Source organism: Dermacentor variabilis, chromosome 5 (assembly GCF_050947875.1).
Source record: "Dermacentor variabilis isolate Ectoservices chromosome 5, ASM5094787v1, whole genome shotgun sequence".
In the NCBI taxonomy this organism is placed as follows: Eukaryota; Metazoa; Arthropoda; class Arachnida; order Ixodida; family Ixodidae; genus Dermacentor; species Dermacentor variabilis.
Window position 1 is genome coordinate 125,029,297 of NC_134572.1, and position 19,748 is coordinate 125,049,044.

At 44.6% G+C, this 19,748-nt stretch overlaps 1 protein-coding gene across 2 annotated transcripts in view; it reads left to right on the forward strand.

Moving 5' to 3' along the window:
- LOC142583140 (atrial natriuretic peptide receptor 2-like) overlaps nt 1-19,748 on the forward strand; it is a 385,116-nt gene that overhangs the window by 227,802 nt on the left and 137,566 nt on the right. For both annotated transcript variants that reach the window (XM_075693481.1, XM_075693480.1), the window contains one exon: nt 18,030-18,153. In XM_075693481.1, coding sequence (XP_075549596.1) covers nt 18,030-18,153 — 124 coding nt within the window. The remainder of the gene's footprint in view (nt 1-18,029; nt 18,154-19,748) is intronic.

Below are 19,748 nucleotides of genomic sequence, written 5' to 3' on the forward strand. Positions count from 1 at the left end.
ACGGTGACATCTTACACGCAATGTCACGCTTAAATAGAAACCACTGAGTCCGTTTCTGCTGGGTCCCAAGTCGCCTTGGTATCCCGGGAAATGAAAAGGAGGATATGTGTGCTGCTAATGCGAAGCACAAAACTGTATCTAAAATAAAGGTACCTTTGAGGGATGAGCTTCAAGCTAATTTCATAGCACTGAGTAACAAATGGCAGTGTCAGTAGAAGATGAACGATAATAACAAATCGCACCTCATCAAACCGGTGCTAGTGAATGGAAAACATCCTATCACCAAGCACGCTTCACGGAGGTAATAGGGCACTGTTGCGGCTAGGGTGGCGTTCGGGGCATGGAATCTACCACGCCCATCGACTATGACGTCAAGTTATAGAAAATGAAGGAAAAGAGGTTTATTTAGCTTACTTACACGGCTCTAGTGCGGAAGCACACTCCATGCAGGAACAAGTTAAACGTCTCAGTTCACATCAGGACCGTCTGTTCTCGAAAAGTATGTGTTTAATCCCGTCGTCAATCCGGAATCTCAAGACTGTCCAGCAGCAAATTACCATCATCGACTTCGTTGCGATACCACGTCCATGCTATCCGTAACGCGCAGTAACTCCGCCTCGAAGAAACTTGTTTGGAAATTGTGGAAGAAAAATAATCTGGCGACACCTGGTTCGTTCGTCGTTGCCCACCCCGTTCTTCGCTCAGTCTGCAAGGTGAAGGGTGGGCTGAGGGCCTTTTGTGGAATCCTGCAACAGCCGGTTTACACGCTGTCTTGACGGCTGGATAAGTGCCGAGGGATAGGTGGTGGTTTGGCTTGTCTAATTAACTGGCCTCTCCATTCATTGTCGCGGTTCCCTCCTTTTCATAATTTTCTCCGGTTTCTAGGTAACGGTGGGGGAAGCGCTTTTAGTCGTCCACGCCGCGCTGACGTCTGGTTAGGAGATGCGGTGGTTTGACACGTGGCAAACGTTCAATTAACACCCTTGGTGTTGTTGAGTCGTAACAGCACACACACCTCGCACACTCACACACACACACACTCACTCACAAAGTCACACTCACTCACTCAATCACACTCACTCACATCTACTCACAAAGGAAGCACAGCCGATATGTGACAAATATCAAGAACCGTTTACAGTGTTACACATGCTTATTACATGCCCACATATCGAAAGACGAAGACAAAAAGACTTCCACGATCTATACGTATTGCACATACCACTGCACCTCACTCTCATTTTGGGAGAGGAGTCACTTGTGCATCCTACAGATGCGTAATTTCTTTAGACGAAGTAGGCTTTCTGAACAGACTTTAAATATTGCAGGTTTTGCTGTCCCACCATTGACTTTCTCCCACCCTGTGTCTGGCGCAGGAAAGCCTAAGTCGCTTTTGCGCCAATAAACCCACTTTAACTAACTAAATAGCTTGTGAACGGTAAGATGGTATAACCTGAAAGCGCCGCAGTCCTTCCAAGGCTCAATCTTTTCAGATTCCGCGCTTACGCTTCTTTTCATGCGTGAACTAGTCGGGCAGAACTCGCTTTTCGATTCCGAAGTTAAAGAGACCGTGTTTACCGACAGCGACATATGCATTGACGACATCATTGTTCTGACATCTACCTAGGCCACCTGTAAAGTTACTATATCCTTGAGCAGTTGGTACTCTTTCGTATTTGATTTTATATATTTGGCGTCCTCCTCCTTGTCCCTAAAGTAATCAATCGCTCGTAATTACCTGTGTGTAACGCACGGCTACTTCCTGTACACCCATACCTATGCTGTAAAGTTGACGATAGAGTTGAGTTGACTGCATGCTGTATTCTGCTTCGTATGCCTCGACAAAGTGCAGCGTCAGCTTTTCTGTTAATAACTAGATCTTGTTCTGGTAACCACAACTTGTCCTTACATCTTTACTCCTCTCGAGCCAAACACAAGGCATCTTCTTGAAATAAAAAAAATACTTTTGACATCAGTCGAAACTTCTTTAATGACTTCTTTGAGTTTCTATTCGGCAGGTTATGCATTTAGACAACGTTGTACTCGTTACACGAAACCAAAAACAACTTCTTAATGCTTCGTACACGGTTCAGAGACGGCAGCGTCTCTTCCAGGTTCAAGTTCGTACTTCGCATTTCGCATGGCCCACACAAGTATTGTTGCTGCTGGTGCCAATCATCTTGAGCCGTCTCGTCTAACGCACGCCTTCGCTGGGGAAACATTTCCCCAAGGTGTGGAGAAGTTTCCTTTTCTCTCGAGCTTCGGAAGGAGTTGCGCGAACACCATTTCTGGATCTCCTAATGTGACAGGGAGAAAACTAACGTTGCACCCTGTACTGAACGTTTGCCCTGTCGGCAGAAGCAGGCCGTGCCCTCGGAGAATTCGTGAAAGCGCGTGGCTCAAGTGTTTTGCTTTCGTCCTGTCACGACACGCATATATACGCTACGCGCATCTGTTGCCGACAGGTTAACAACGCCACTGTTCTCCGACAAATGCCTGCGGCTGTTCCCGGCACTTTGGTGCGTCGCGCATTTCTTTACCTTCTCGACGTGGCGTTGACTAAGCGCGCTCGGTTGCGGGTTGATTTTACGCTCGCCTCTAAAGCGGCGAGCGAACGCATTCGCTGGCACGCGTGGGAAAGAAATCTTGATTATACAACTTCTGAGACCTGGTTCTCGGTCTAATATCCGTGGTTCACGGGCTCCCTTGATTTTTCTTTTTTTCTCTCTCTGGCACTTTGAGGAAGGACGACGAAGAGACGAAAGATCCTGTAGCTGCGCCTTCTCGACGTAATTATTCGCACAGTTCTCTTCGGAAACCTTATTGCCTCCTTACACAGTTCGATGAAATTGCTTTCTTTTATCCCGACGAGTTGTGTCCATAGCAATATTTTTCCGGAGCTGTGTGCACGAAACAAGCTTAACTGAGGTAAATTTTCACAGATCGCCACCTGTGCACGCAGCTGGGGTAGCCATATAACTAGGGTAGCAGGGATCCCAGCGCGAAACATTCGTTCGCGCACTCATGCTTTGCTTTTGTTTTGTGAAAAAACTTCGCCGTCGCAGCGTTGCATGAGAAATCGCTTCTACGGGCCGACAGTGTGAAAGCGAATAATTAATGGCTAACGAGAGGCACCGCATTCATGCCGCGACGTGGCGTGCTGCTTAGATTTCGCTCTGGCCTTCGCATCTCCCGCCTTTCTCTCGCGCTTCCGCTTTTTGCTCTTTCGTTTTTCTCTGCATCTCCGTTGACGTGTGAATGGACGCTCATCCACTTCTTTCTTCGTTTTTCTTGTAATTCTCACGTTACCTTCAGTATATTTGTGTTACTTCATTTGTAATACCAGAAAAGTACAAGTAGAGAACGTTACGGAAGAATTGAGCAAATGAACGGCATTCAAGTTACCTGGCCTGACTTGATGAATGGCTGTCAATGACAATCTTGAAGCGTGACAACTCGGTGATTATGGCCGTGTCGGGAAGATGTGCACTCCAATTTGTAAGTTACTGCAGACGGAAGAAACAAAAAGAATGCTTGAAGGCACGTGAAGGTTAGAGTACATTAGGATGGACCAGACGAAAAACTGTGGTCTTTTAGGGCGAAATGGTGGTCGGCAAGTAGATGCGGTGGGAAGTGTACACTCTAAAACATCCGCTTCTAAGTGTCCTCTTCAAATGTCTGCTGCAGACATGCGTAGCCAGCAGAAGTAGGTTTGGAACATGTCGCCGCACGTTGGTCAGGTATTTCCCCTTAAGCCTTGCACCTGTTCCTTGACAGTCTAGCATATTTATTTTTATTTATTTTATTTTCAAATACTGTTAGCCCTTCCTGGCTGTTGCAGGCTGGGAAGGGTACATTCAATCAATACAGCACAGTTCCAACTTTTTTTCAAAAGTTTCGAGTGAACAAGATTGATCAAATACGCGTCTGTCAAGGATATTCCATTCTATAATTGTTTTAGGCTGGAACGAATATTTATAGACGTCTACTCGTGACACGTACGACATAACTGCAAAGGGTTGGTTATTACGTGATGATCGTCTACCGGATGGCCGCAAGTACAAGCTGGAACCCAAATCGAATCTATTGTGATAGAGCTGGTAAAGATACTTAAGCCTATCAATTTTTCTGCGAACAGCCAAAGTTGGTAGCTCTGCACGTGCCAGAAGTTCTGTTACTGACTGCGTTCTTCGGTAACAAGAAAGTACAAACCTCACTGCCAATCTTCAAACACGTTCAAGTTTGTCAACGAGACATTTGTGATATGGATAACAAATTATACTTGCGTAATCCAGAGTTGGCCTTACTATTGATTCATATGCGTTAAGTTTGACAACCGATGTTGCATCTTTTAGCTTTCGCCTCGAATCCGAGTTTTCGTTGGGCTGTTCAACATATATTTTGTACATGATCTCTCAAGTTCATGTCATGAGAAATCGTAATACCTAAATATTTTAATTTACTGGAACGTTTTATTTCTGTGTTATTAATTATGTACGGAAACAGAAATGGCTCCTTCTTGTTTGAAACAATCATAGAAGTAGACTTTCCGTAATTGATTTACATGTTTTACTTTACACACCAGTCATATACAACTTTCGAAGAGCCATATAACAGGACCTCGTCTAGCGGGTTTCTTATGGGACAAAATAGCACGGTATCATCCGCAAACAATCGCACTTCGACCAGAGGACGTATGTTCTTCGCAATATCATTGATGTATAATAAAAACAATATAGGACCCAGAACGGACCCTTGCGGAACCCCGGATGATACTGATGAAGTCAAAGAGCATCCTTCATTTATTACTACGAACCGTTCTCTGTTAGATAAATAAGCCTGGCTCCAATTGATATAATTTGTTCATGGATACCATACTCATGCAGTTTGTGTAAAAGTTTGACATGATACACTCTGTCGAATGCCTTGGACAGATCTATCGTGATAACATCAATTTGTTCTCTCGAGTTTATGGCTGCAGCAAAAGCATGAGCAATTTCAAAAAGTTGTGTTGTTGTCGAGAGACGGCTACGGTTGCCATGCTGTTTGCCATGAAAAGGTTGATTACTTTCAATGTAATCTACAACATATTTAGATACTACTATATGCCCTAATATTTTAAATGCAGAACATGTGATAGATATAGCACGATAATTGGAAATGTCCAATTTATTTCCAGATTTAAAAACGAGCACAACTCTCACTAACAGCCAGTCACTCGGTACAGTGCTGTCACGTGACGATGCTGTGAGTATCTTTTCTAAAAAATAGGAAACCCATTCACAGTAATGTCTCAGAAACTTGTACGTGTCTTATCAGGACGAGGCGATTTCTTAGGATCCAGCTTTAGTAGTAATGAAATTACACCTTCTCGCGATATGACAATGCAATCACATTGCTGCCTGCCTGACGCTTTCATATAGGGTTCGCCTTGTTTTGAACCAAATACCGGCACAAAAAAAATCTATTAAATGCTTCAGCGATTGATTTCGGTTCACAGCATAAAGCATGGTTTATTGTACGCCGCTTATTATTGGATTAGAGCCAGAGATACCTCCAAAGCTTTTGGGAAGCACTCCTCATACTCTGCCAGTGTTGTAGAAAGGAAATGCGCTTTGGCCTCCTTCAGTTTTTTTTCGCACTTGCGTACTGAGAGCAGCAACTACGCTGTCAGGTTTGGGTTTGTTTTTACGAGCACGTTGGAAACGTCATTTTAAATGAATGATATCTGGAGTAATCCATGGAACCACTTTTGTTTTCAATGGTACAAAATTCTTCGAACAATGCTTCACAGTTTAGACGAAATACTGCCACAGGTTCTCAACGCTATCATCTGGTGGCATTGCATCAAAGGCAGATTACAAGTAGTCAATAACTGAAGTGTCATCAGTTGCGTTGAAATTGTAAATGTTTGCCACCTTTTATTTTGAGGCGTGCTTTTTGTTAACATTAATAGTACCAAGTGCACTATTATGGTCCGAAATCCCCTCGTAAATATCGGCTTTATAATGTAAAGCTCCTCCAGACAAAAATATTAAATCCAACTGCGGATTACAGTTCCATTGAGTTCGAGTGGGTTTCTTGACCGTCTAAATGAGACATTATTTCGTCATAACCTCTAACATCAAGTCAACGTGAGACCTTTCCATAGGCCCGGGAACTCGCGCGTCCGAATCTACACTGGGTAAATTAAAGTCTCCCGCAAGTATAGTTGTGCTTCCGTTTTCCGTTAGAGCATTGTTGGGATTAGGAGATCAATCCCACCGCTCGTAACCAGTTGTCAAGATTGGAGTCGGGCATGAATTAAGTGGTAGCTGGCCCATGCCGTCATCCAACTTATCCACGCTGAGGACGTTGTCGAAGGGAAGGAATGCTTCTCATGGAGAACGAGGAATATGGGTTCATTTACAGTATCTACATAAGGACGTTGCAGTTCATCAGTCTAGCATGACTGCGAGAGAAAAGTACATTCAGCAGCCGCACAGCAGCGGTCTATAAACACTCAGTCCACCCTCGACTCCTAGGGGAGAGAACCGTTCGACCAGTTATTGTAGACGAGCCGCCTTTGAGCGGGAGGACACACACACACACTTCCGCACCGGTTTCACGGACCCCACCGAGGTCAGATGGTCTTCGCAGAACTCGGGGCTTACGTCATGAACGGTGCGTGGGACCGGGCCTCCAAATACGTTCCCTCGGGAACTCCCTTGCTCACGGCAGACCGGGTCGGTGGTGTCGTGTTCAGTCACAAAGCCTGGTTCGTCGAACTCATCTCGGCAATCCCGCGACCGAGAGTCGAGGACGCGGCGTATTGTCCTCCGCACAATGTAGACTTAGTGACGCCGTTTGGCTAGAGGGTGACGGTGGCTTTCCAGGAAAAGCCGACGCCGATCTCGCACCTGGCTGGCAAAACTTGCACCTCAGCAGGCCGTTCTTAACAGCATTTAACTGTTCATCAATATTTTGGAGGTATTCCACAGGACTTGGTGTAGGCCTATTAATGACTACGATTACTAGTGTCATATCAGTCAACTGTTTTACACCATGCGCTTCCGTGATCACTGATAAGGGGGAAGGGTTCGTATTGCAATGTGTTCTTGATGAGTAATGCCGCACCACTTCTGTTTGTCCTGGCCCTGTGGAGCACATTATATGAGCTAGGAAACTTTTCTTCACTCTGAATATCTTCGTGCAGCCACGTTTTTGTCACGGCAATAACATGAGCATTGTGCAATAATGATAAGCATTCGAGGCGTTCTGCTTTATTAACAATACTTCGCGCATATGCGTTTAGTATTCTTAGTTCATGCTTTTTCTTCTGTCATTCATGACGACTGGATGTGTTCGCATTGGTAGTTGACAGCTCTACTCGAGATTTAGTTTGCAAGTACCAGATATAGGCAGTGTTAATGATGATCATTTTATCGTTCACGAGCTTAACTTTTGCCCCCTCATCCTTACCGGCCCGAGCTCATTACTAAAGAAGTTTTCTGCAGAGTTACCTGTGAATAATCGTCGGAAACACTTACGCCACTACCTTTCAGTTAGGTGCATTTTTTAAAAATGGCTACTTTCTCGTTGAAATCATGCAGCCTGATGATAAACTGCCTGTTCCGCACAGCCCTCCTTTGCCCAAGTCTGTGTAATTTTTCCACTGACGTCGCAGAGACGCCCGGCTGTTCGGAAAAAACTTTCTTTACCACTTTGGTTTCAATATCTGCTCTTGTTTCTTTCGCATGCTCTGATACACCATATACAATAATAGTATTGCGTCTGGCTCTGTGTTCCATATCATTCAATATCTGTTGCTGGAGTTAAATAGTGTGCTCAAGATCACAAACAGTATTTTCAAGTCGGAGCAATTTAGTGCACTGGTCGTTGAATGATTCTGGTTTTGTTTCAATATCTGTCAGTTGGACTTCAATTTCAGTTTTCTTGTCTAAAATGAGTTGAAGTAGTGCCTAAGTTGTTGGCCCCGGATTACTTTCAATGTCACCACACAGCTTAAGCAAAATGCGACACCACATGATAAGCAAACATTCACGCAACTTTGCTGGGAGTTGCAGCACAATCAGGGAAAGACAATTTGAGCGAAGACTTGCCGAATAAGAATAGTAACGAACCTGCAAAGCAAGCCAGACATGCTTAGGTGACATTGTCACTGCGGTGCTGCCGCCCCCACTCAAGGCCGTCGGCTGCAGGGAAGGCTTTATATGCTCATTGCCGGAAGATGAAGTTCCGCTTGCCGAAATTTTCCAGTTGTTCTCGATGACATCACTTGCTTCATGAGAGGTTGGTGCTGGCAGGTCCGGAAGTCTGTGGCTTGGAATCGTGCAGTTGGTGATTAGCGGCAGAACCTGCGCACAGTTTGTTGACCTTGGCACGTTTGATTTTCTGCAAGATGGCTTCAGCCACTGCGGTGATAACCGTGCGTGGGAACCCCGCCGAAACCAGCCTATCAACTTGCTTGTAATAGCTCGCACGCATTGCATGGTGACACGATTTCACGACAGCAGACTCAAGACAAAACTTAGCAATGAAATGTTTTGCAGTTTTTGAATGTGCCGGCGCATAAGGAAGAAGCTCCTTTTGTGCTCGAGGCGCGTACTGCCAACATACATGCTCTTCACCCAAGGTAATGTTAATATCTCAAAACTGCAATTGCCCCTGCAAGGGTAGTTCACGTATGAATACCAACCCCCACACCTTCTCTTCGAAACTGTCTAGGACATTGCTTACGCCGTCTGTGTAAGTCAAAACGTTCAGTTTGCTAAAAACTACTAAAAAATCGTCAACATACCTGAACACTTTTAGTACACCCTTTCTTGCTAAAATTGGCTCCAAGGCGCTGTCAAGAGAGGTTAATAAAATGTTAGTAAGCACTGGGGCTGCGCAGGATCCGATACAAATCCCTTGTCTTTGTCGATAAAACATGTTCTCAAAAGCGAGAAACGTCACACCGACGTAAAATTCTCGCATTTTCATAAAATTGTCTATTGACACGCCAGAGGAGTTTTGGAACTCTAATGCACCGCTACTTTCTATAGCATCTCTGACAGAAGTAAATAAGGCACCGTGGGGCACAGGGTAAAACAATTATTCAACATCTACTGAAAACACATAACCAATGGAAGCACTTTTCTCAGGAAACCTAACATCTTTTGAACTCTTTACGGCGCAGGGATCTTGAACATTAAGGGATGTAAGGTGCTTTTAGAGAAACTTGCTTAACACAATCTGCCAAGTTCCGTTTTCGCTGACCACTGTTCTAGATCGCACGGACAGTCCGTGTGTTTTGGCCGTAAAGAACACGGAAAGGACATTGCTTTTGCTATTACCAATGTCACTGGCCAGCCTGCTCAGATATAGTTCTTTGTACATCGCAGCCGCCTTGCCTTTCACTCGCGTCGCAGTGGCTTTTAGAGGGATGAAATTCTTCGCGATTGCTTCGCCTGCTCTTCCTCGGTGAGTGCCACAAACCCGCCATTCTTGTGGGCTTGAAGAAGCCGGAGTCTGTTCTTCCTGAAATACGACACGACCTTTCCCATAGAATCTTTGCTAGGCAACGTGACCGTGCTGCTCGTACATGTGATCAGCGCATCCACGCCATCCAGTAGGAATCTTTCACGGTTTTCTTCAGACGCCTTTCCTGCAATGCGCCTATTCAGCCAGCCAGAAACTCATGTGCTTCTATCCGTGGCTCATGGCTGAATTTCGGACCTTTGTTCAATACATGCCTGACATCGTTGGGAAGTTCAGCTTCTCCGATGACCGTCAACAGCCCTTCCGGGGGCTTCTTGTCCTTCTTCCCAGCAGCCGACTGTAACACCTGGTTCAGTGTCTAAGCCCACCAAAACTCAGTCACACTTCCTATAAGGCGGCGAATCGCACAAAGCTTTTTTTCCGCCTGCCATCCCGGATCCACATGCAACAAATCGCACGCACATGGTCTTCACATTTTCTGCCACAACGCAGCTTTCAAGAACCTGCAAATGCGTTTTAGCAATCCGACGGGTGGTCGCAAGTAGCCAAAAAGAACGCTCACGTCCGCTAGAACGAGTCCCTTCCAGTGGCGTAGCCAGAAATTTCGTTCGGGGGGGGGGGGGGAGGGGGGGGCTCACGTTGGCAGCTTGGCCTCCTCCTTAAGAGGAAGCTTTATATCGGATGCTCCTATCTAAATACATGTAGAAGGTGAACTAATTTTTCTCGGGAACCACTGCACAAAATTTCATGAGGTTTTGTGCATTTAAAAGAAAAACTTAAATTCTACTGTTTTCTGGTTTCGAATTTTTCATTTAGGTTGTCAATTTTTTATTAAAAATTGGCACAAATCTCAAAATTTCAAAAAACAAAACTATCAAGGTTTAAAACTCTGTAACTCAACAATGAGAAATGATATCACAATTCTGTGAATCGCATCTAATAGTACATCTACAGTGGACAAAATTGATATGTTACAAATGAATCTCAAACAATTTAGCATTATCGAAATACGGCTTTTGCAGAACTGTTCGTGCACCACGTAACTAATTCAAGATACAAATGGACATACCGAATTTGTCCGCTTTGACTTTTATAATAGATGCCGCTTGAAGAACCGCGATATCTGTTTTTGATGAAGAGCTTTTAGTTTGTAAACGTCGTGCTTTTATTTTTTTCGCGCTTTCAAATTTTTCAAAATATTTTAAACAAAATTCAGGCTCTAGATCTAACTTCCGCTTCCAAAAGATACTAGAAGTTAACTTTCTCAAATTCAACAAATTCCATTAAAAGTGATCCAGGGGTTATCTCAGAAAAGCGTTTCTGTGTTTTACACTTATTTGAATAGGCCGCGTTGAAGTTAGGCCCGAGCTAAAGCTTCGTCTTCAACAATTTGTCGAGAGATCAGATACATGAATAATAACTGCATTGCAATCGCCAAAGAAGCTGCAAGCGAATTCTTGAACGCTACGCACTGTCAAAACAAGTAATATTTGTATTTTTTAATAAGAAGATGTACTCGTATGTGCCAGAAATTGTGCTCAAAATAACTGATATCAATGCTTCCATGTTTTTGTCTATTTAATAAGTAAAGAAAATATCACACGATCCTTAGAACTATATCAGTTCGAAACCAGCAAATCAGTGCATTCCACTGATATGAAAAATGGAAAGTCCATGAAATGAACAAGTTGAGGACAAATATGTTAATGAAACTTTGTCATTCAACAACCTTGTTTACATTTTTGTACATATGCAACGGCCAGTGAAAAATCTCAATGATGCTGTCAATTATTCCTATGTATTAAGCAGGAGCAGCTGTCACCGGTCGTGTATCGTGAGTAATTGCACCGAAATTATTGTCCCAACAGACAGCACCTATATAAAGCCGTTCTGCAAAATATAGGAGGGCGAGTCAATGAAAGTGAGCCAATGCAAATATGACAAACGGAGTACTTCATTTTAAAGTAGTCTCCATGAGCATATAGACATTTATCCCATTGACTAACGAGTCGGGTGGTTCCCGTGTCATAAAACTTCTTAGGTTGCTGATTCAACAAATCTGCAACTGACTCTTTCACGTCATCGTCCGACACGAATCTGTTTGCCCCAAAATTTGGAAGCCGCAAGGCGACAGGTCTTAGCTGCATGGCGGATGTTGCAGCGTTTCCCACTTGAACTTTGCCAGTTTTGTATTAACCACGTCAGCGACGTGGGGGCGGGCATTGTGGAAAAATTAAAAATTAAATTATGGGGTTTTACTTGTCACAACCACTTTCTGATTATGAGGCACGCCGTAGTGGAGGACTCCGGAAATTTCGACCACCTGGGGTTCCTTAACGTGCACGTAGATCTAAGTACACGGGTGTTTTCGCATTTTGCCCCCATCTAAATGCGGCCGCCGTGGCCGGGATTCGATTCCGCGACCTCGTGCTCAGCAGCCCAACACCATAGCCAGGTCGTGGAAGAAGATTCGTCAAGTTTCCACGTCGTTTGTTGTTGATTGCGACACGCAGCCGATCCGGCGTTTCACAATATCGGAAACGATTGATAGTCTCTCCTACTTTCGAAAATTCTATCAGTAATGGCCCCTGACGATCAAAAAAACGTAGTAAACAACACCTTTCCGGCGGAAATGACGGCCTTTGCTTTCTTTTGGAATGGTGATTTTTAATGTTTCCACTGTAAGCTTTGCCGTCGTGTTTCAGGCTCGTAGTAGTGGCACCATGGTTCTTCCCCGATCACAATTGCATACAAGAAGTCATCACCCTCATTGTGATACCGGATCAGATGAGTCAAGGCAGCGCAGAACCTTCTTCTGGCGGTGGGTCAAAATCTTGGGCAACCATTGCGCACACAAGAGCCGATGAGCGAGATGTTCATGAATTATGGTGTGAACCGAACCGCGACTGATGTTCACACGCTCATCCAGTTCATCGATGTTTATCCTCCGTTCTTGTCGCATAAGCTCATGCACTTGTGCACTTGTGTTGGGGGTGATTGCACGATGGCTTTGGCCCGGTCTTGGATCGTCTTTGCATTTCCCGTCCTTTTTCAACCGTTTGTTCTAACGCTTCACAGTGGCCAATGAAATGCAATGTTCAACGTACACGACAGCCATACGGCGACTAATTTCTTTTCAGGAAACGCCTTCAGCTGTCAAAACATTCACGGCACCCCGCTGCTCAACTTCTGAAGTGTCCATTACGTCACGCAACCATGTTCAATCCAATGTATGAGAGCATTAAAGATCATTTACCCTCACATCTGCGAGTCACTTTTGTAAATGAAAGATGCCTGTGTGCTACGCGCATGCCTCGCAGATAATGAACCGAATCATTATTGCGCGGGGTGGGTAGGCTCACTTTCATTTAACTCTCCCTCGTTCATTAGAGATGCGAAGATACCATGGAATATACAAATGCTTGATAGAGGGCAAAAAAGTGTCACAGGAAAGAAAGTTCACTGCACGTGTACACGAAACCTCGCAACAAGATATTTAAATATGCGTATAAGTCTCCATATGCGCATATTTGCAAATATGCGTATAAGCGTAGCAGGGGGCGGCAGAAAGTTAGGTGGGCGGATGAGATTAAGAAGTTTGCAGGGACGGCATGGCCACAATTAGTACATGACCGGGGTTGTTGGAGAAGTATGGGAGAGGCCTTTGCCCTGCAGTGGGCGTAACCAGGCTGATGATGATGATGATGATAAGTCTCCAATAAACCTACGTATCTAAGAAAAAGTCACCATATATGATGCGTCAAACAAGGCGAATAAACATGTAGTGCAATCACAGATTCACAGAATCCTAAATCCCGCCCCCATTCCATCCACTCCATCCGATGTATCGCGTGCGATGGAAGGCGGCGCGCTTGCTGCCCGCTTTTCTCCTTTGCGCACGCAATACTGAGCCACCATCGTCGGCTCACCTATTCCAGCACCCCTACTCTTTCACTCACACATACAGCATGCGGAGCGCGGTCCCGACGTTATTGCCCTGAGACCTCATACGAAACATGAGTGCGACGGCGACAGCACGAATGCGCCTGGAGTCTTCCTATAATTGCTACCACAATAATATAATAATAGTATCCGGCAAACGAAGCGTGCGGTGGCCGATTACTTTCCGCAAAAGAAGTAACAAACTGTCACCATGCGACAATTCGCTGCGCCGCAACAATGTGTCTTTTTCTTTTCCTTTTGTTGGGCGGGGGCACCGAAATGAAAAAAAAAACGGAAAGGAGAGTATGTTGGCGACAATCCAATGCCCACTTTGGGCACCTAATGTGGCTACCGATTGAATATCGAAGAAAACGTGAGACGCTTGGTCCACCTAGAACCATACGCATAGTGCTCGGTATTTTACACCGGCGAGACAAGACTTTCCAGAGAGGTTGCGCTCAAGCGAACACGGTGTAATCCGTCAAGTTTTCACAGTGATGGCGGTGAGCGACGATTGTTTCTTTTTCTCGCATGCTAGCCAGAAGGCGTCCAAAACTCTGCCAGGCGAAAATTCACTCGGCCAGAGAAAACCACACGCGCACCCAAGTACGCTGCGCGGTGGTTTCGGGGCAACACAAGAAAAACGCGTGCGCTCTGGCTGGCTCTGCAGCCTGCGAGTAGGGTAGCGAGAATAAAAAAATTTAAGAGGCGCAATGTGTCCTCACGAATAAAAGTCAAAAAAGAAAAAAAAATAAGAACGTAGTTACCCTGGCTGGCTTTACTGTATTGACGGGGACGCTTTGGCGTAGGTGAAAAAAAATTTTGATATTTTTTTTGCGTCATGACGGCACAAATGAACCACCACAACGCTTCGTCTCATCGTATCTCGCTGCGTGCTTCGTCAACTTGTCTGAAAGTGTGTTGATTTGGCTTGTATCTAAGACTTTACAAAAGTCAATGCACCTTTGGCGTCAAATGTTTATAACAACATTAAGCCCACAAATTTCCGGAATTGAAAATCTAAAGCACGACTTTGGAAATGTCAATGCACTTTTCGCATCAAAAGTTTATCAGAACTTTATACCCATAAAGTTTCATGATTTAAATCCAAGCACTCCCGATTCCGCGGCCTCAGCGAGATGCCGCGATGACCCCGGCCGAAAGTTTGTGCTCGGATGGAGCTCCTTGCGTTACGATATGTGACTCCCGGTGCATGGGCGGGGCCGTGAAATCCAGCCCAATTTCGCAACGTTCGCGCTAAAACGTTTTTTCGAGCGTGAAAAGGACATTCTAGACAAAATCGAGCATGATTTCCAGCGCCGGGGGTTGTTTTGGCCGGCGGCGCAAGGACAGCACGAAAAAATTTCGGGGGGGGGAGGGGGGGCTGATGCCCCATAAGCACCCCCCCCCCCTCGCTACGCCCCTGGTCCCTTCCGAAGGCGAAACGAAATGTACCTTGCATGGCATGTTGATGCAACGATGAGGGAAACGATGGCATTCAGTTGAAAACACGACGATATGCTGTCACGATATGCTGTAACGACGATATGCTGCCATATCGTTCGCAACATTGCGCAACTTGCACTGTGTGTGACCGGGCGGCAGAACATTCGCCACGGAAACAATGCATCTACTGCAAGAAGTGTGAACCGCGGTTTCGAGAGATAAAGATACCTGGCAGAAGCAGAGATTTGGAGGCATTCCGTTTAAAAGAAAGGAAAACAAACTGTGTTAGTGATACTTCCGTGGCCCTCTTTAAAAGCGAAATGTCATATCCTGAACGGTTTGGCAGATGGTTCATTGTGGTCTTTGCGCGCATGTCTGTGATTTTCCTTATATTTGCTGACTTTTCGGTGAATAAAGATAGATGAAGTTGGTGCTTGTCCTGTGTCGTTCTCGCTCTTGTGGTCGTCTTAGTTGGCGCTGTTCCTTCCTAATTAAAGATATTCACGTTTGCTTGATCTACTCCTTAACTAGGCAATACCGCTATGGCTGCTGCCGCTTACTTCTACTGATTCGAACGCCTCTTAGTAATATATGAAGGCAATACAGAGGTATTGGCTATATTCCGCTGACTTCTCTATTACATGATAAATGACACTGACGCGTTTCATTCTGGAATACACCATCCCAGCGCTAGCTTATTCTGTGTGCTTTTTGAAGTCTAGTGTTGCCCTGACACTATTCGAAATTACGTCAGTGAATATTTTGCATCTTACCGAAGGCAAGCTAATTGGGCATCCGATTCTTTGATTCTTTAATGTCCCTTACACCATACTATGTTAGCATTATTCCACTTCTTACATTTGTAGTCATGAAGCACTGCGTAATAAAGGCTCGCATTTTTTAGGATTGCAATACCAGCGCCGTTTATGTTTTTCTTTTCTTTTTAAATCAGATACAACGTTATTCTACCTTCTCATGCAACTTTTCTCGTAGACGTATTTTGCAAAGCCCTTCTACGTTCACCCCTGGTTTTATGACAAAGTTAAATTCCTTCTCTACCGCTATCAGTCTAATTGCGGTTACGTGGCTGTTCTTGGTATACCGTATGCAGTTTAGTATGAAATTTATCTGCCGTATTTTGTGTATAATCAGAATTGCTGATTACATTGCTCTGCATATTCAATGCAAATTTTTTCTCTTACTAAGTCCGTGCTTCCCTTGCCTCGTAATGTCTTGCTCAATATTCCCAGCGTTAAAATTAAGAATGTCGCATGCCTTCTTATTGCTTATGAAACTGAACAGTTCAGATAATTCCACATGAATTATGCCCAGAGACTTTCTTGCTTTTTCACTTCTTTATTGGATATTTTGTTGCTTGGAAGAGCTCGCTCATCTTCTGTCTGAATGCCGTATTTATAGGTTCAACTGCTCCTATTGAAGTTATTTTCATGAACATCTCATATGCTGCCTTGTAGTCCTGTTTTAAAGAGTCATATTTATTCACGGGAGTAATATTTATAGAGTGACAGTCATTATTACTATGCCCGTCATTCCTTCAGTCTGTCCTTTTTTGTGTGTATGTGTCATTTTGCGTTCCTCTACTAATAACTGATACCATGGTATGACTATATTATTTTTGCTTAATATAGAACTAGACGAACTCGGTAGCTAATAAGCATTCTCAAGACAACCCGGATTCTTTTTCGGTCTAGTGAATAGAGGGCTACAGGAGAAACAAAAAACCGTAGCTTGACAAGCTCCTGAGCTTTACCTCATTCGATAGTGGTGTGATCAAGGAAAGAAAAGCACGATAACCGGGCATAATCAAGGCTGCATACAGGCTTGCAGCAAGTATTCATAACAAAGCCAATTAACAGAAAGATAACTTGTTTTAACCAGAAGGCAAAAAGAAAAAGAAAAGATGCAGATTAAATACTTATACAGGGTGGCAAAATACTGAAGAACTTGTGCTTATCAAGACAGTCAGTAATCAAAGAGTAAAATGAAATCCAAATACATATTTCCATTTACAAGTTAAGAATAAATATTGCAGAGCAGCAGCCACCTTGCGGAATGACGAGGGAGTCCGTGTCTGTATCAAAGCCCGTAAATATAATGTTGCTGAGCTGTTTAGGTAAAATTTGTGTTAATATCTGAGCTCCATAGTTTTGCACATGCTATGCTAGCTGCAAAATTATCTTACATGGAGAAGAGGGAATCGTGGTATGTGCAGCGCAGGTTTAGCGATATCAGAAATAATTGAAATGTTGCGTCTGCGTTCGTGCCTTGTGGCGAAGCGAAAGACGGGCATCCTATAGGCTACACACCGTGACTACGTTTGAGAAAAATGTCTGAGCTGAGGCAGTCTCTAGGGAAAATCAATATACTTTAGGGCCTTTTTTGAAGCATATTGAGTTTATTAAGGCTCGCATAGGTATCAGTTCGTCAAACAAGATGGCAGTAAAGAAGATGCAACGTGAAGAACGACTGAAAAGGAAGACTCTTCACATTGGTAGCGAGAAAATAGTTCCGTGGCGATATACAATACCAACAATACGCGCAGTCTACAGGCTGACGTATACCCGACACGCGTGTCCCAGAACAGCGTACTGAACGGTGCTGAAGGAATGCCGATATTGAAGTGCGTGCCATTGCTGACGCACTCAAAAGTGATCGAACAAGGAATGCTGAAGGCTTCAGCGATATTTCGCGTTCTACAGTTGTCGACCACGTGAAGCCTCCTCTTTTCTGTGGACCTCTATTTTGTTTAGATGGATGACGTAAGTCTCACAAAAGCGACATGCAATAATGTTTCACGATAGGTCGATGGCAGACGCCCAAAAAAAAACTCATCTCCTAAAAAAATAATACTGAATACACTGTTTTTGAATATAGCGGTATTGCGTAAGAACAGGCACTGACAGACCGACTTACTGAAGCAAGGCATTATGGGAATGCCCGTTTGTAAGGCGTGAAATGACAACCGTCATTAGGTGTATCCCATTAGGCCATAGATGTACGAGTGACAGGGTTATTCTGAATGTCTCACTGGGTTCCTTAGCAAGGACAGCTTCTGTACTCAGTCCGGGCTTTCCCAACTAAATATGCTGCAGGCACAATTTGCAGCCGGCTCACTCACTCGACGTTGTCTTTCGCAGACCGGTGGCCAGCCAGCTGATCAAGGGTGACGCTGTGACGGCGGAGTCTTTCGAGAGCGTCACGATCTACTTCAGCGACATTGTGGGCTTTACCACCCTCTCTGCGCAGAGCACGCCAATGCAGGTGAGCGGTGCTGCAAGTTAACAGCGACGACAATAAATGCGCTTCTCGTACGCTGACACTATAGCGGCATTCACAGTTGTTAGTTCATACTTACGCAAAAATAATTCCGGCCGAAACTATCGAAGTTGATTGCGAAAGTCGGATTGTCGGAAGGGATTGTCGACGTACTGATGATAGTCAAATATTTTTAATAGGGTTACTAATGCTAGCAACTTTCGTATGCTAGCATTAGCAGCAGTCATAGTTTATGCTTTCGCAAGAGATTCCGGCAGAAACTTTTGAAGATGATTGCAAAAGTAAGAGATAGCTTTCGAGTAACCTATATAGTGTACCCCCATGTTTTCTTTAATGGATAAGGTCCTTCCCGCTCTCATGCGCGTGACATCATCTCCAGCGCCAGCCAATCACGCGCCTGCATCTCTCCTCCCCATTGACGCATGCGTTACCTTCTCTGCTATTTGCTTTCCAACTCTTCCACAAATTTAGCTCCCCTCTCTGCCCTATACCCTCCTTCTCCTCACTATTGTTATCCTCTAGCTTGTCAAATTGTCGTCCGTATAATACAAATACCTATAAAAGTAGCCAAAGAACGCAATCGCTTTAAAGGTATATTTAGCTAACTCTGTGCGGAATCTTGCCAATAGAAACTCAGTGTGGCCCCTTGCACTACAAAGCTTGGAAATACTGAGCAACCCGTTGCAGTAGTACGCTTGTACTGTGGAGTTCGCTTGCAAATTAACGATTTCCTCGCGAGAAAAAAAAATTCTGTAATAATAATGATCAAAGTCTCTCTCGTATGTAGGGGACGACCAGCCAAACCCTCGCTTAGATGACGCGGAGCAGCAACCCGACAAGTTACGATAACGTATGGCTGCAAGCGCCACAGCCATATTAGTGAGTAGACTAGAAGTTGTCTTACTACAGGGCGCGGCCATTCTCAGAGCCACTAATAAGCTTGAGAGCGTGTTCCCGTATCTGCGTTTACCACAGTTTCACATACTTTCAGCAAAGCAAGTGCGGGTTGAAGGAATTGGCTTGTCGCCACCGTTATAGTGCTCATAACCCTCATACGAAACACAGCACAAAAATAAAGAAAAGCATTAATATAAGCACAGTTATGTGTCCTACTATGATTGCGTCCACGTGTCTAGCGCTTTACTCAATCTGAATCTTGACCTAGTCGCCCGACTGTACACCTTGCTTCGTATAAGGCTACAGTGAGAGAAATATGGAGCTTAAGCGCTAGCAGAAAAAAAAAGCATAAAGGTGCGGTTAAAATACTAGCAGCACCTTGGGGGGGGGGGGGGGGAGGGCTTTAGAGCACTGTAGCAGTCTCTGTGAGGCCAGTGCGTATGCCCTGTAGTCACATGTATCGCTCACTGACGGTTGCAACACGCCAAAGAGTCCGGTCTGTCTCAGAAAATCCAAGAGGATCCATTGAACTGCAGCATGTCTAGTAATAGTGGCTCGCGGAAAGGCGATCTGATGGGTATCCTGAAGTCGCGGGACTAAATGCGATTGTTCATTGTTTAATTTTAAATATATGGCTTTATTGGGACTTGCGTGTTTATGCGTGATTACCAAAAGAAAGGCAG